The sequence below is a fragment of the Miscanthus floridulus genome, chromosome 2, assembly GCF_019320115.1.
Source record: "Miscanthus floridulus cultivar M001 chromosome 2, ASM1932011v1, whole genome shotgun sequence".
In the NCBI taxonomy this organism is placed as follows: Eukaryota; Viridiplantae; Streptophyta; class Magnoliopsida; order Poales; family Poaceae; genus Miscanthus; species Miscanthus floridulus.
In genome coordinates this window covers 161356769-161370374 of record NC_089581.1, presented here as the reverse complement: position 1 = coordinate 161370374, position 13606 = coordinate 161356769, and the positions used below count along the sequence as shown (strand labels likewise).

Sequence of the window (13606 nt, the reverse complement as noted above, 5' to 3'; positions counted from 1 at the left end):
TGGTCTTCCCTATGGGAAAGAACTTTGCTAAGAAGGCAGTGGAGCAGTTATTGCATGTAGTATTTCTATCTTTATTAGCGTAGAACCATTGCTTTTCCTTCCCTAAGAGTAAAAATGGGAAAAGGCGAAGTAGTATGGCATCTTGGGTCACTCCTTTGATGGTGAAAGTGCTACAAATTTCCAGGAAGTGTTGGAGATGTGCGCTCATATCTTCATGTGCCTTTCTATAAAACTGACTTGCTTGCACCAAGTTGATGAGGGCTAGCTTGAGCTTGAATCCATTATCTCCGACATTGACTGTTGGTCCAGTACGGATGTTGGTCGTAGTTAGAGCAGAGAATTCACGGAGAGTCCTGTTAGCCATGGCTTCAAATTCAGGTGTTAAGCTTCGCCTTATATGGTTGTCTTCTGACTTTAAAGCTAGAACTTTCTTGAGTTTAGCTCTAGTCCTCCTAATTAATGCTTCTGGATCTTCAACGTGGTTTGTCGGAAGGTCAAAACCAGCCATACACTACCCTGCATAAGATACACAAGTAGACAAAACAACGGTAAGCCTGTTTGAGCAGAGGTCAATGGTTATCTTTGATCACATCAATAAGTATAAGTTTATCAATACTTCCTTTTCCTAGCTACCATCCCTGGCAATGGTGCCAGAATCATGAATCATGATTGTCACTTTCACTTTAATGGGTTCATGATTTATCATCTTCTAACATGTCAATTAGTTCATCTTTAATGGGTTCATCATCATCGTCACTTTCGCTTTCACTTTCATTATCATGTTCCTCATCACATCTATCATCACAAGTTTGTACCTTAGTGGCCTTAGCCATGAATTATGATGGAGTGTCGAAGAGAGAAGGCTTCTCATTAATAGCAATGCATGCAAGAGTGTTGGTATTTATTAACTTATCACTTGTTTAGTAGCCACCTATTATAAACCTATATCTCATAACATTACTTTACTAGGTTGCCATCCCTAGTGATGATGCTAGAGATGCTTATTGGTACTACATAGCATTACTACTAGAATAATACTAAGTAGTTCTTTATTAATTTATGTGACTAGAAAGAATATATAAATATATGAATGAAAAGGATCTATAAGCACATAGATAATTATACCATTGTAGCACTTTACCCAGGAGTATTACAGGTATCATTATTTATATTTTTACCACAGGGAAGGTCTAGCATGGACATGTATTGATAACTTATACTATTGATGGAGAAGTAAACCATAACTAATATTCTACTCATAACAGGGGTAAGTCATAGGATATATATATATATATATGATAAGTATGGATCATCAATAATGATGAATCACTTAGAGTACTCCTTTCTATGGCATTATCATGGTCAGGTAGAATATTAGAGGAATATTTCCTAAGTCATTCTTAATTATAAGTCAAAGCGTACATTGATTAGTGTAATTACACCTAGTAGTCATAGCTAAGGTTATCTTTATATCTACATATAAGGGATATTACTAAGGAAGATTAAGAATAGAGCTTGTTCTTCATTCATAACCGGACCCTACTTGCACCTATATTCGGAGAGTGGACTACAAAGGACTCAACAGGAGTGTCACATCCACGATCTATCACATGACCCAGAATATATGGTGTATCCGTAGGTAAACCACGTATAAGCACCACGCTTACAAAATGTCAACCACCCACCCTGTGTACTTTAGAGTGAACGCTATACGAACTTATGCATAAATATAATGATAAACTAGCTATACCAAGTATATAATCAAAGTAGATGTTAAATATTATAACGAAGAACATGAATAAGATGAATACTAATATTGTCATAACAATTGTAACTAGCATATAAAAATAATGGAGGTACAAAAGAGAGAGGGTGCAAAGATTATACCAAACCATGCTCTTGACACGATCAAGAATCCAAGCGAAGCCTGCTTACCTCCCTCTAGACCTAGCCTAACTAGCTATGCCCTAGAATATGGTGGAGCTCTAAGGATGATTAGGGTTTCTGTCTTCTCAAATGACTTGATGACTAGGGTTATGCCTGGGGGTGGTAAGGGCTGATATATATAGGCTGGAGCATCCAACGTGAGTCCTTGGATCAAACTGACTTAAAGGATGGCGTAGATGCAACCTAAAAGGTGGTGGAGAACCGACATATCAATGGGGGCTGACAGGTGGGCTGTTGGGGCCAACCGGCCTGTGGCCCCACCTGGCGGCGTCTTGCCCTCCGCTTTGGTGTGGAATCCTCTCGAGTCTTCTAGAACCTTCTAGTGCTCGTTTCGCTGTGGATGAGCGCAATTAAATCTAACATCTTGGTCCACCTTGACAGTTTTCTAAATAAACCCTGTAGAAAATACAGATTCACCAAAACTTGTTAGTTTAAATCCCTAAACCTTCATTGGTGATTATATTTTTGCCCTTATGTATGTTATATTAATGGTTTATAATGATTGTTAACTACCATCAACAAAGAGCCTTCTTCTTGGTGGTCTTGTCATCATCGCTATCATCATCATCACTTGAGGAAGCATCACCATCCCAAGTGACCACATATAAACCACCCTTCTCCTTCTTCTTGAAGGTCATCTTGTCCTTCTTCCCTTTCTTTTTCTTCTTGTCCTTCTTCTTGCTCTTCTTGTCATCGTTATCATTGTCGCTATTGTATGGGCATTGAGCAACAAGATAATCCTTGCTTCCACACTTGAAGCACCTTCTTGACTCTTCCTTGTTCTTAGATGAAGACTTTTTTCTTCTAGCACGGTAGCACTTCTTCACTATGAACTTACCAAATCTCTTCACGAAAAGAGCCATCTTCTCATCATCTATCTCATCAAAGCTCAAGTCTTCATCTTTACTTGATGATTCTTGCTTTGCCTTGTCCTTAGATGATGTGGCCTTGAATGCCACACTCTTCTTCTTCTTATTCTTCTCATCTTTCTTCTCCCTCTTTTCTTCCTTCTCATCATCATATCTATAGGTGTCATCAGTCATCACATCTCCCAACACCTAGTTTGGTGTCATGGTGTCCAAACCACTCCTTACTAGAATAGTGATCAATGTGCCAAATCTTGAAGGTAAGCATCTAAAGAACTTGTGTGAGAAGTCCTTGTCCTTCACTTCTTCTCCAAGTGCTTTGAGATCATTGACAAGCACTTGAAGCCTATGGAACATCTCTGGCACACTCTCATCATCCTTCATCTTGAAACTAATAAACTTCTCCTTGAGGATGTATGCCTTTGCACCCTTCACAGCTTGAGTGCCCTCAAAGGATTCCTCCAACTTCTTCCATACTTCTTGAGCCCTCTCAATGTTCTTAATTTCCTCAAATGTTCTCTCATCTAAAGTATCATAATGGCACTAAGAGCAATGCCATTATTTTGGAGTAGCACTTCTTCGACGGCGGTGGGAGCTTTCTCATTGGTAATCTCAATCTTAGTCTCCACCACCTTCCACATCTTTCTATTGATTGACTTGATGTATGTTGTCATCTTAGCCTTCTAATAAGGATAATTTGAGCCATTAAATTAGGGTGGCTTCTTGGTGTTGTTGATTTGAGCTATTTTGACACCGAAGATTGTTAAGCCTCAAATCACGGTGACTACGACTCTGATACCACTTGAAAGGTCCTAATGGCTAGAGGGGGGGGGGTGAATAGACTATTAAAAATTTCTACAACAACACTAAAGCAAGTGAGTAGTCAATAAGACGGCGAAGCGAATTTTACGCTAGCACTACACTTGAGGTTGCAAGCCACCTACCCAATTCTAATTTCTATGAACTCTAGTATGTCATACAAGAGCTATGTCACTAAATTACACCTAGGTGAGCAAAGCTAGCTAGATAACTACAACTAAAGAGCTACTCAAGCTACAAGCACTACACAAGGTGAATACAAAGTAATGAGGGAGAAGGGTAGAAGTGATATACCACCATGGCAAGTGATTGATCAATGAATACTGAGGAGACAATCAAGACACGATGATTTTTCCTCCAAGATTCACTTGCTTGCCGGCAAGCTAGTCCCCGTTGTGGCGATTCACTCACTTGGAGGTTCACGTGCTAATAGGCATCACATGCCTAACCCACAACCGGGTGCCGCACAACCAATACAAGATGAGGATCCACAAGCCACATGCAATCCACCAAAGTTGCCTTTGGCACTCCATCGGGGAAGGTATAAGAACCCCTCACAATCACAATGATTAGAGCCAGAGACAATCATCTTCCTTTGCTCGATGATCCACCAATCACCGAGCCATCTAGGTGTCGGCAAACACCAAGAGTAATAAGAACCCCACCAGCCCAAAACGCCCAACTAGTGCCACAAGATGCTTGAATACTAAGCAATGCACTAGAGGCTCTCCAATCTCACTCAAGATGATGAAATCAAGTGTGCAAATGAGTGGAGTGGTGTGCTCAGCTCTCAAAGGTTGTATGTAGCTGTTAGAAGTGCCAAGAGAGTGGCCAAGGCCAACCACTACCTCTATTTATAAGCCCACAAGCAAATAGAGTTGTTACCCCTTTGGAGTAGTTTTCTACGAGGGCACCGGACACGGTGGTGCCTGCCACCGAATATGGCGGTGCCCCTCCCAACAGTCACTTAACTAGTCGTTGGGGCATCAGACAGGGTGGCAGTGGCACCGCCCCTAGGGTGGCGGTGACCACCCAGCCATATGCCCGAATACCCCTTCTCTGGATTTTTATGGCGGTGCACCGCCATTAGTGCGGCGGTGCCCGTGGCAGTGACTAGCTCAGTTTCCCTCGCTCTTGGGTGAAAAGCAGCGGTGGCACCGCCTCACTAGTGGCGGTGACCAGGCGGTGCACACTGGACGCACCAGTGCCACGCCCTTCTCTGTTGCTCTCGGCCAATCCCAGGTGGGCACCGCCCTAGGGGTGGCGGTGCCACCGAACAGGGTGGCGGTGCCCCTAGGGCAACCCGCTGATCTCGGCCTCCCAGCCGGTCACCGCCACAGGGGTGGCGGTGCACCAGACAAGGGGTGGCGGTGCCCTAGCGGTAGCACCCCAAGCCGAGTTTTGCCTCTGTTTCTTCACCTTTCTCACCACCTTTGCAAATGTGCTAACACTCCAAGTGTTTCACCATTGCGTGTAAGTGTGTTAGTATTTTTACAATCATTTTCAAAGGTTAAACACTTCTCACCGATTGTGCACTAGGCCTAAAATGCATATGCATGTTTTCCAGCACCTAGTGGCACTAGATGATCGAGTTGTCCGATAAGAGCTTCCCTCTTAATAGTATGACCATCTATCCTAAATGTGATCACACTCTCTATAGTGTCTCATCACCGAAAATAAAATGGCCCTATAGATATCACCTTTGCCTTGAGCCCATTTTATTTTTCTCTTTCTTCTTTTCCAAGTCTCGGAGCTCGATCATCATCACATGTCCACACCACCAACATAGACTTTATTTCATGTGGCCATCTTCATCCATGAGTGCCACCTAGCTCCTCCACTTGGATTGGACTATCTTATCCAATCACACACCTAGATGCAAAGATTAGTCCAACTAGGTTTCATCAATTATCTAAAACCAAACTAGGGCTTTTAACAGCTCGTTGCTACCACGAGTGGGGGCGCACGGCTCGGGTGGGGCGGCATAGCGAGCGGCTCAGGAGGGAGCGGCGACAAGTGTCTCATTGCTACCCGAGCGGGGGTGCACCGTATGGAGCGGGCTGAGCGACGTGGGGCAAGCGGATAAGGATAAGCCACGAGCTAGTGGAGGAGAGCGAGCCACGTCCGGAGGCGAAGTGATGGGTCAGACGCCCGACATATATCATTACCGGAAAAAAACAATGCGTGCTGGGCTGCAGAGCAATGCTGTTGTCCAAGTTGACCTTGAGCAGTGAGCATCGTGTATTTTTTTATAACTGATAAATATATTAGCAGCAAGATGCTGCAATGAGCGAGGAGGACTCCCAGGGTATAGAGTTCAGTGCCACTCTAAGTGGGCAGCTGGTTACATGAAATGTGTTGGTACAAGATATGCTTGTCGAGGATGGGTCCAAAGCACATTGAAAAGCTTGAGTAGCTTGGGTGTGTGCAGTAACATTTTAATTTCTAGCTACCTTGAGCACTCTTGAATTGTTGTTGTTGTTGGTGATGAAGCTCTAAGTGAATGGCTTGATGTCCCAAATAGGAGGGGAGGAGAAGTCGGTCCCATTGAAGGACACAAGCAACTGATTGTTTGTTAGGAAGATCGTGTTCTGTATGCTCAATGCTGAGGTCACCAGCGCGGCCAGAGCCATGGCAGCAGCTTCTGCCATGAGGACTGATGTCGAGTTGGTCATGAAAGCCTTGATGTAAATTTGTTCGTTGTTGTTGGGGTCGATGATGAGGGTTCCTGATTGGGACGATCCGGTGTCGTTGAGGCATCTATGTAGCACCTAGTGCCAGACAGTAACGTCGGCAGCATGGCTCAATATAAAGGCAGGCCTGGTAGTTCGAGTATTCTCCTGGTGTGGTCGTCGTGGCTTAGTGCTTCACCTGTTATTCCTGCATCCGTTAGAATTGCACCTTCTGTGGGTTGGTGGCCGTCGTGCTGCGTCTCGACATTTCCCTGTTCGTCAAGTGAGTTCATGTGAGGGAGGAAGCATTGATATCGGCGGAGGAAGCATTGATATCGGCGGACACCGCTTGATGTACAAGCCAAACAGTCTAGTTTTTTTTCTCTAAAAGCGGAGGTCGTTCCTTTACCTGGAGCGAGTAGTGAGTAAGATCATGTTAATTGACTATTTTTTAGTACTTACAAAAATTTAAACATGCAGACTAATTATTACTTCCTCAATTCCAAATTATAAGATACTTTGATTTTTCTAGATACATAGATTTTACTATATACTTAAATATATACTATGTTTAGATACACAGTAAAAACAACATATTTAGAAAACAAAAACTTTTATAATTTGAAATGGAGGGAGGAGTTCGCTAGACTTTAGACTAGTAATAATTAATTCATTAGTCTATATAAAGCAAGAGTTAATAAGACTAGCTTTTAGTTCCAACCCATGGAAACGTGCGTTAAGTACCGTCTACCGTGACTGCATTGCAGTACCTGGAGTTTCAGGGGAAAATGAGGCGCCGCAATGGAAACTGGACAGCACTAGCAAAGAAACTTGGCACACCTTTTCCAGTGTTCGGACAAGCTCTCAGCGGTGACTGCCAGTGCCAGACCGTCATGGCGTCATCGACTTGTCCGGTAAAAAAACGGAGTCGAAGTTGAAATTGGGCAGCTCGCTCGTGGCTCGCGAGAAAGCGAGGAGGTTTGAATTGATTCGGTAGTCGGTAGTGACCGTCACCTTGGCGTTTGGTATGGCAGCAGCCAGCCGGCTTCAGGACGAAGAAGACGAGAAAGCGCGTCGCTCGGTCCAGTGGACTTCCGCTCTAACGATGACGTCGGCAACGACGGTATGTGCCTTGTCCTGTTGTCCAGTTGTCCCGGGTTGAAGCACAGGAGGAATTATGGGCCACGAGTCAGTGACCCAATGGCTGTGGCCCTTCTGCTCCCTACCATGCACCTTCCTGCACGACCAGTAGGCCCACGGCTTCTCAACTTGCCTCGTGGGACCCATATCGACTTTGCCCCACGTGTCATGGGACGAAGAGCGAAGCAAAGAATCGTGCCGCACCCTCGAGCGCGACACAGCAACCTCCCTGACTCTTCGGTCCCACACGAAGGTCGACGGGAAAAACACGCGCCTGATTACCTCAGAGAGAAATCGGCGTACACAAGCACTATCACTGGTACCTAGGACCCACCAAATTTCGTCCCCACTTGTCATCGTGTCGGCAAAGAAACACGGACTCGTATACAATAGCTACAGTATTGCCCGACCACGCGCCTTCCGTGATCTAACTCAAATAAGGGCCTATTTAGTTACTAAAATTTTTTACGCGCTACTTATCATATCGAATCTTACGGTATATGCATGAAGTACTAAATGTAGATAAAAAAAAATTAATTACATAGTTAGATGAGAAATCACAAGACGAAATTTTTAAACCTAATTAATTCATAATTAAATACTAATTACTAAATACAAACGAAAGTGCTACAGTAGTCAAATCAAAAAAAAATTGCAGGTAAACGCGCCCTAAATAAATATCCTCTCCCACATTTTCCTTTCTTATCACAGAACCGTACAGATCATCGTCAAATCAAAGGAAATTGAACGAAGCAGCCCAGCCAAAATCCCCTCGCCGTCTCGCCCCTTCCGTTCCCGTCCTGTCCCTTCTCGACTTCTCGTCCCGTCGTCGCCTCAATCTCGAAGCCTCTCCGGCGCAGCCGCCTCAATCTCGACTCGAAGGCCTCTCCAACCAAAAATCCTCTAGGGCTTTCGCATCGTCCGTCGCGATGGGCTCCAAGAAGCGGTCGCCGCAGCATCCCGCCTCCCCAGCCGGCGGCGAGGTCGGCGCCCAGACGGCGGGCAAGGCCACGCCGGTGACGGCGGCGCCGGAGTCGGCGCCCGTGGCGGTGGTGCCGAAGCCTCCGGACGTGGCGCCCTTCCTGACCAAGGTCTACGACATGGTCTCCGACCCGGCCACCGACGCGGTCATCTCCTGGAGCGCCACCGGCGGCAGCTTCGTGATCTGGGACTCGCACGTTTTCGAGCGCGACCTGCTGCCGCGGCACTTCAAGCACAACCACTTCACCAGCTTCATACGCCAGCTCAACACCTACGTGAGAATTACCCTGATCCCTAACACTCCTACATGTTAGTTCCCCGTGCGCGAAATCGATGTGGTTTTGCGCTGATTAGACGCGATTGTTGGTTTGCAGCAGATTCGCTAATATGGCTAGCTAGTACTTCGCTTTTCGAAATTGCAATACCTTCTGATTATAGAAAATGCTAGTCTCCTTTTTTTTGGATAAGGAATGCTAGTCTCCTTTTTTTTGGATAAGGAATGCTGGTCTCCTTCGATTTGTCGGCACTTCAGCAACTTCTCTTGATGTCATTTGAGATTTTATATAACCAAATAGCTGGTTCTCCGAAAACAAAACTGAATGTTGAATTTGGTTGGAAGTTTTTGGTGATGGACTTGTATAGATTGTTCACGAGATCTCTTTCAGTAAATTGCTCAATACAGACCTTAATGCATAACACATACCATCGGGGATCCTTTATTGTTCTTGTACAACCAGTTTGAAATTTTGTGCGCCTTATAAAAAACTCATTGGGTTCTGTCACCTAGTGAACTTTGCGACCACAGAACTTGCAATGACTTCTGATGAAACAGTCTCCTTGGATTTGTTGTTGCTTCAGCAACTTCCCGTGATGTCATTTGATATATTCTGTCATTTTGCTGTTTGATGCTTCTTGTATTGAGGTTAGCTATCACTGAATAGCTGGATGCGCCAATTTTTAGTTACTTCTGCTCTGTACTTCCGAAAGCAAAACTGAATAGTTGAATTCGGTTGCAAGCTTCTGGAGGTCTCTTTTGGCCAATTGCTCAATACAGACCTTAATGCATACAGGACCTGCCATCAGGGATCCCTTTTTTTTTGTTCTTCTGCAACCAGTTCAAATTTTTCCGCACCTTATCAGAAGATCGATGGATTCTGTAACCTAGTGAACTTCACGACAATACAAAGGATTCTATTGCCCTGCTACTTTACTAGCATCCTAGCCTGATGCTCTATTGGATGAAGCTACTGCTAATTGTTTGCATGAAAGTTTATGCTTGTACTGAAATAGTGACCTATGGTATTAGTTCCATGCTTTTTTCCTCTTCAGGCATTTACTAAAACTCGTGCATGAAGCATGTAACTAGACTGTAATTGTGTATATAGAAATAGAACCATTGCTTAACTATTATATTATGTTGAAAATAATCTGCGTCAAACTAACTATTATTTTGACTGTAAGTTCATGTTGAAACTTAACTTCTGTTGTTTCATGAATTCACTAGTGTTCTTTTTCATTATCAGGGATTTCATAAAGTTGATCCAGATAGATGGGAATGGGCGAATGAAGGTTTTGTTAAGGGCCAAAAGCATCTTCTGAAGACCATCAAGAGAAAGAAGAAATCCTCTCAGGATGTACCTAGTGATCTGCAGTCGGTGCCTGTCAAAACTGCACCTGGCACTGAGAATATTGAGATAGGAAAATATGGTGGCCTTGAAAAGGAGGTTGAGACACTTAAGAGGGACAAGGCCCTTCTAATGCAGCAGCTTGTAGATCTGAGGCAGTACCAGCAATCATCCAATCTTGAAGTGCAGAATTTAATTCAACGCCTCCGTGTGATGGAACAGAACCAGCAGCAGATGATGGCACTTTTGGCAATAGTTGTCCAGAATCCAGATTTCCTCAACCAGCTCGTGCAGCAGCAGCGCAGGAGTAACTGGTGGAATGATGATGGTAACAGGAAAAGAAGGTTCCAAGCTCTGGAACATGGTCCTGTAGATGATCAGGAGACTTCTGGTGGAGGCGCGCAAATTATTCAATATCGTCCTCCTGTTCCTGAAACTTCCAATCAACCAATACCAGCAAATGAAGTTATTTATTCAACCCATGCACAACCAGTTTCAAGCCCTGCACTTGAGATGCCCATGGATGTAGAAATGACTTCAAACAATGTTGATACCCTTGATTCAACTGGGAATGATTTTACTGACACCTCTGCTCTATGTGAATGGGATGACATGGATATATTTGGTGACGAACTAGAGTACATTCTTCAACAGCCAGAGCAAAACTTTCAAGTGGACCCTCCTCTAACAGTTGAAGATTATGGTTATGATCGTCCACGGCTAGAGCAGGACTGTCAGATGGAAGCACAACAGGATTGCAAAAATCCTCAATATGGTATGTAAATTGACGTATGCAAATGTAATCTTATTTTACTGTTAAATTTCTGTGCCTAGTTGCCTGTGTCTTAAGGTAAAGGGGAAACTATGCATCTGATGTCCATTAGTACTGATCCGGTTGAGATCAGTCATATACTAGGAATTTGCAAAAACAAAATACTTTCTGGGTCACATTTCTGTTACTGTTTGGTCACTTGCTAGGGTGCACGAGTTTTCATTCCATTTATGTTGGTAGAAAGTAGAAACAGTGCACAGAAGCAGATAAATAACTGCTATTTCGCTATACCAAATCATTGAGCAGTCACAATTCCTTTCACAGCTATGCCTGTAGTTCAGGATTAGTTTCATCAGACACAAAACAGTAGGAAAGGAGCATGCTCTGTTTTGGTTTACATTATATATTTTTATACTCCTTCCGTTTCACCAAAGTATAAGGCATTGTTTGACTCAATGCGATCTCCAAAGTTGTATTTATCTATAATCTATAATTTCTCTTATGCGATAATGTTTCTGGCAACAAACTCCTAATCATAAGACAGTGCTTGCGAATACGAATTAATAATATCCCTTTTGTATAAGTGTAAGGCTTATTGTAAGTTGAAAATTACGAGGTTTGAATATGTATAACAAACTCTCCTGTAAGGCTTATTGTTAGTTGAAAATTACGAGGTTTGAATCTGAATGCATTCATGCCTTACAAAAGGAAATGTGGGAGTACAATTCATTAGTTGTTACAGAAAATGAAACAGGAAAAGGATTTGTACAAGGGTTCATGCCTTACAAAAAGAAATGTGGGAGTGCAAGTCATTAGTTACAGAAAAGAAATGTGGGAGTACAAGGGTCAAATATAGGTCTACATGATATAGCAAGTTGAGGTACAGGAAAATGTTTTATTCCCTCATTCAGGACACACTTGTATACCCAAGAACTTCTACTTCCAACTTCCTGGGAAACTATACCCCCTCTATTAAAAATTGTAAGTCGTTTTGTTTTTTCTAGATATATTGTTTTTTCTAGATATATTGTTTTTACTATGCACCTATATACACTATGTAGAAGGGCAGGCCTGGTGCAAGCGGTAGAGTCTTACCGCCTGTGACCGGAAGGTCCCGGGTTCGAGTCGCGGTCTCCTTGCATTGCACAGGCGAGGGTAAGGCTTGCCACTGACACCCTTCCCCAGACCCCGCACAGAGCGAGAGCTCTCTACCTATATACACTATGTCTAGATACATTGTAAAAAACTATGTATGTAGAAAAGTCACAACGACGTACCATATGGAAAGGAGGGGGTACTATTTTATATAAAGAAATTATAATTATGAAATTCTTTCGGTCGTGAATGTAGTGACATCAACCGTGCATTGTAATCCCCTATTTACCATGCACGGGCACACATGTGCTTAGATGTCTATATGGTAACAATGAAGAAACCGATAGGCGACATAAACCTCAGAAAGAAATTGAAGTACAACGATTAGCCCAACAGCTGGAACAGGAGCATATAATTTTGAATGTATTTATGGGCCAAGTTGTTTGGGACTTAAAGGCTTTGTTGTTGTTGTTGATTTATGGGCCAAGTTGAATTAGTTTGACTGGCCTGAATCCTACAGTGACCTACATTTGAAATCAGAGGGAGTGATTCTTTAACCTATGGTTATCCATGGCAAATTCTGATTTGAAAACTGGGCATGCAATTGATTTACAACCTATTGTCATATGCTTTATTTTTTGTGTACTGTTCTCTATCCAGCAGTCCTAATTTAATAAACTGTCTGTTGTTTCAGCTGATGTCATAACTGAAGCATGAGCGGTGGTCCCAGAGAATGTTTGTCCAGTAACATTAGTGGATAGAGGTGCTTTACAATTTAAAAGCCCTTTGCGCTGTGTTCTATTCATGAACTTTACTGTTACTTTGCATGATCAAACACAGACCAGGGTCATCCATTTATTTGACCCCTTCACTATTACAATAGCTTCCTTTCAGAATACAAGTCAGTACTGACTGCTTTTCATCTAGATCATAATTACGGCTTGACCTGTCCATGTCTCTTGCATAAGCAAGTCCTCTGGCATCAAAATACATTTTGATGTGGGTCCCTTTGATTTCTCTTTCGGTCTTTCTGGCACATAATATACTTACATCGATATGACTGTCATTTAGCTTTGACAGGGACGTATTCCTTTCTTTGACACTGAGTAAATAAGCTTACCTTATTGTATAAAAAACTGAAAAACGGATAAGTGATTGAGCATTTCTTGTAAGTATGTAACTACATAAAAAAAATATGAGAACTGCCTTAAAAATAGTGCATTTTTTGTTGAAACATAAAGAAGTATATACCAAGTTGGTTGCATTCATTTTATTCACATCTCTTTATCCCTTATGGCCTCTTTATCATCAGTTGCAACTTGTAAGTTGCAACTAGCAATGTGGTTCCCGTTACTGATGTGGCTTCAGTTTCTGCAGATTTGTGATGAACAGAATCTTGAGACTGGCAGATTAGCCACCATTGGGAACCTGAAGACCGTCGGGATTACTCAGAATTCGGTATACTAACACGAAAAAATACAGAAACACATGTTGACTAGTTTACTCATTTAAGGCAGTAGGACAAGGTTTTTGTTTTTTGTCCCAGGTCTCATTGTCCCAGCTACACCCATAACGCAATGTAACATTGATCATGTTGTATATACTGTTGTATCGGATGAACATGGAGCAATTTTGAACATTTTTGTTCCGGACGATAACAAAACGAAGGTGGATGTCCCCAGAAGAGAA

General features: G+C 42.9%; 1 protein-coding gene across 3 annotated transcripts; it reads left to right on the top strand.

Annotated features, from left to right (window-relative positions):
• The first annotated feature begins 8122 nt into the window (after window positions 1–8122).
• On the top strand, window positions 8123–13606 carry LOC136535316 (heat stress transcription factor A-9-like). Of its 3 annotated transcripts, none has more exons than XM_066527615.1 (4): window positions 8123–8700; window positions 9949–10825; window positions 12612–12680; window positions 13295–13606. In XM_066527615.1, the coding sequence occupies exons 1-3, from the start codon at window positions 8374–8376 to the stop codon at window positions 12632–12634; spliced, it is 1227 nt and encodes a 408-aa protein (XP_066383712.1). In that variant the 5' UTR covers window positions 8123–8373; the 3' UTR covers window positions 12635–12680; window positions 13295–13606. The 3 variants fall into 3 exon arrangements, with proteins under 3 accessions (XP_066383712.1, XP_066383717.1, XP_066383722.1); XM_066527620.1 differs by having other exon boundaries at window positions 13286–13606; XM_066527625.1 differs by lacking the exon at window positions 12612–12680.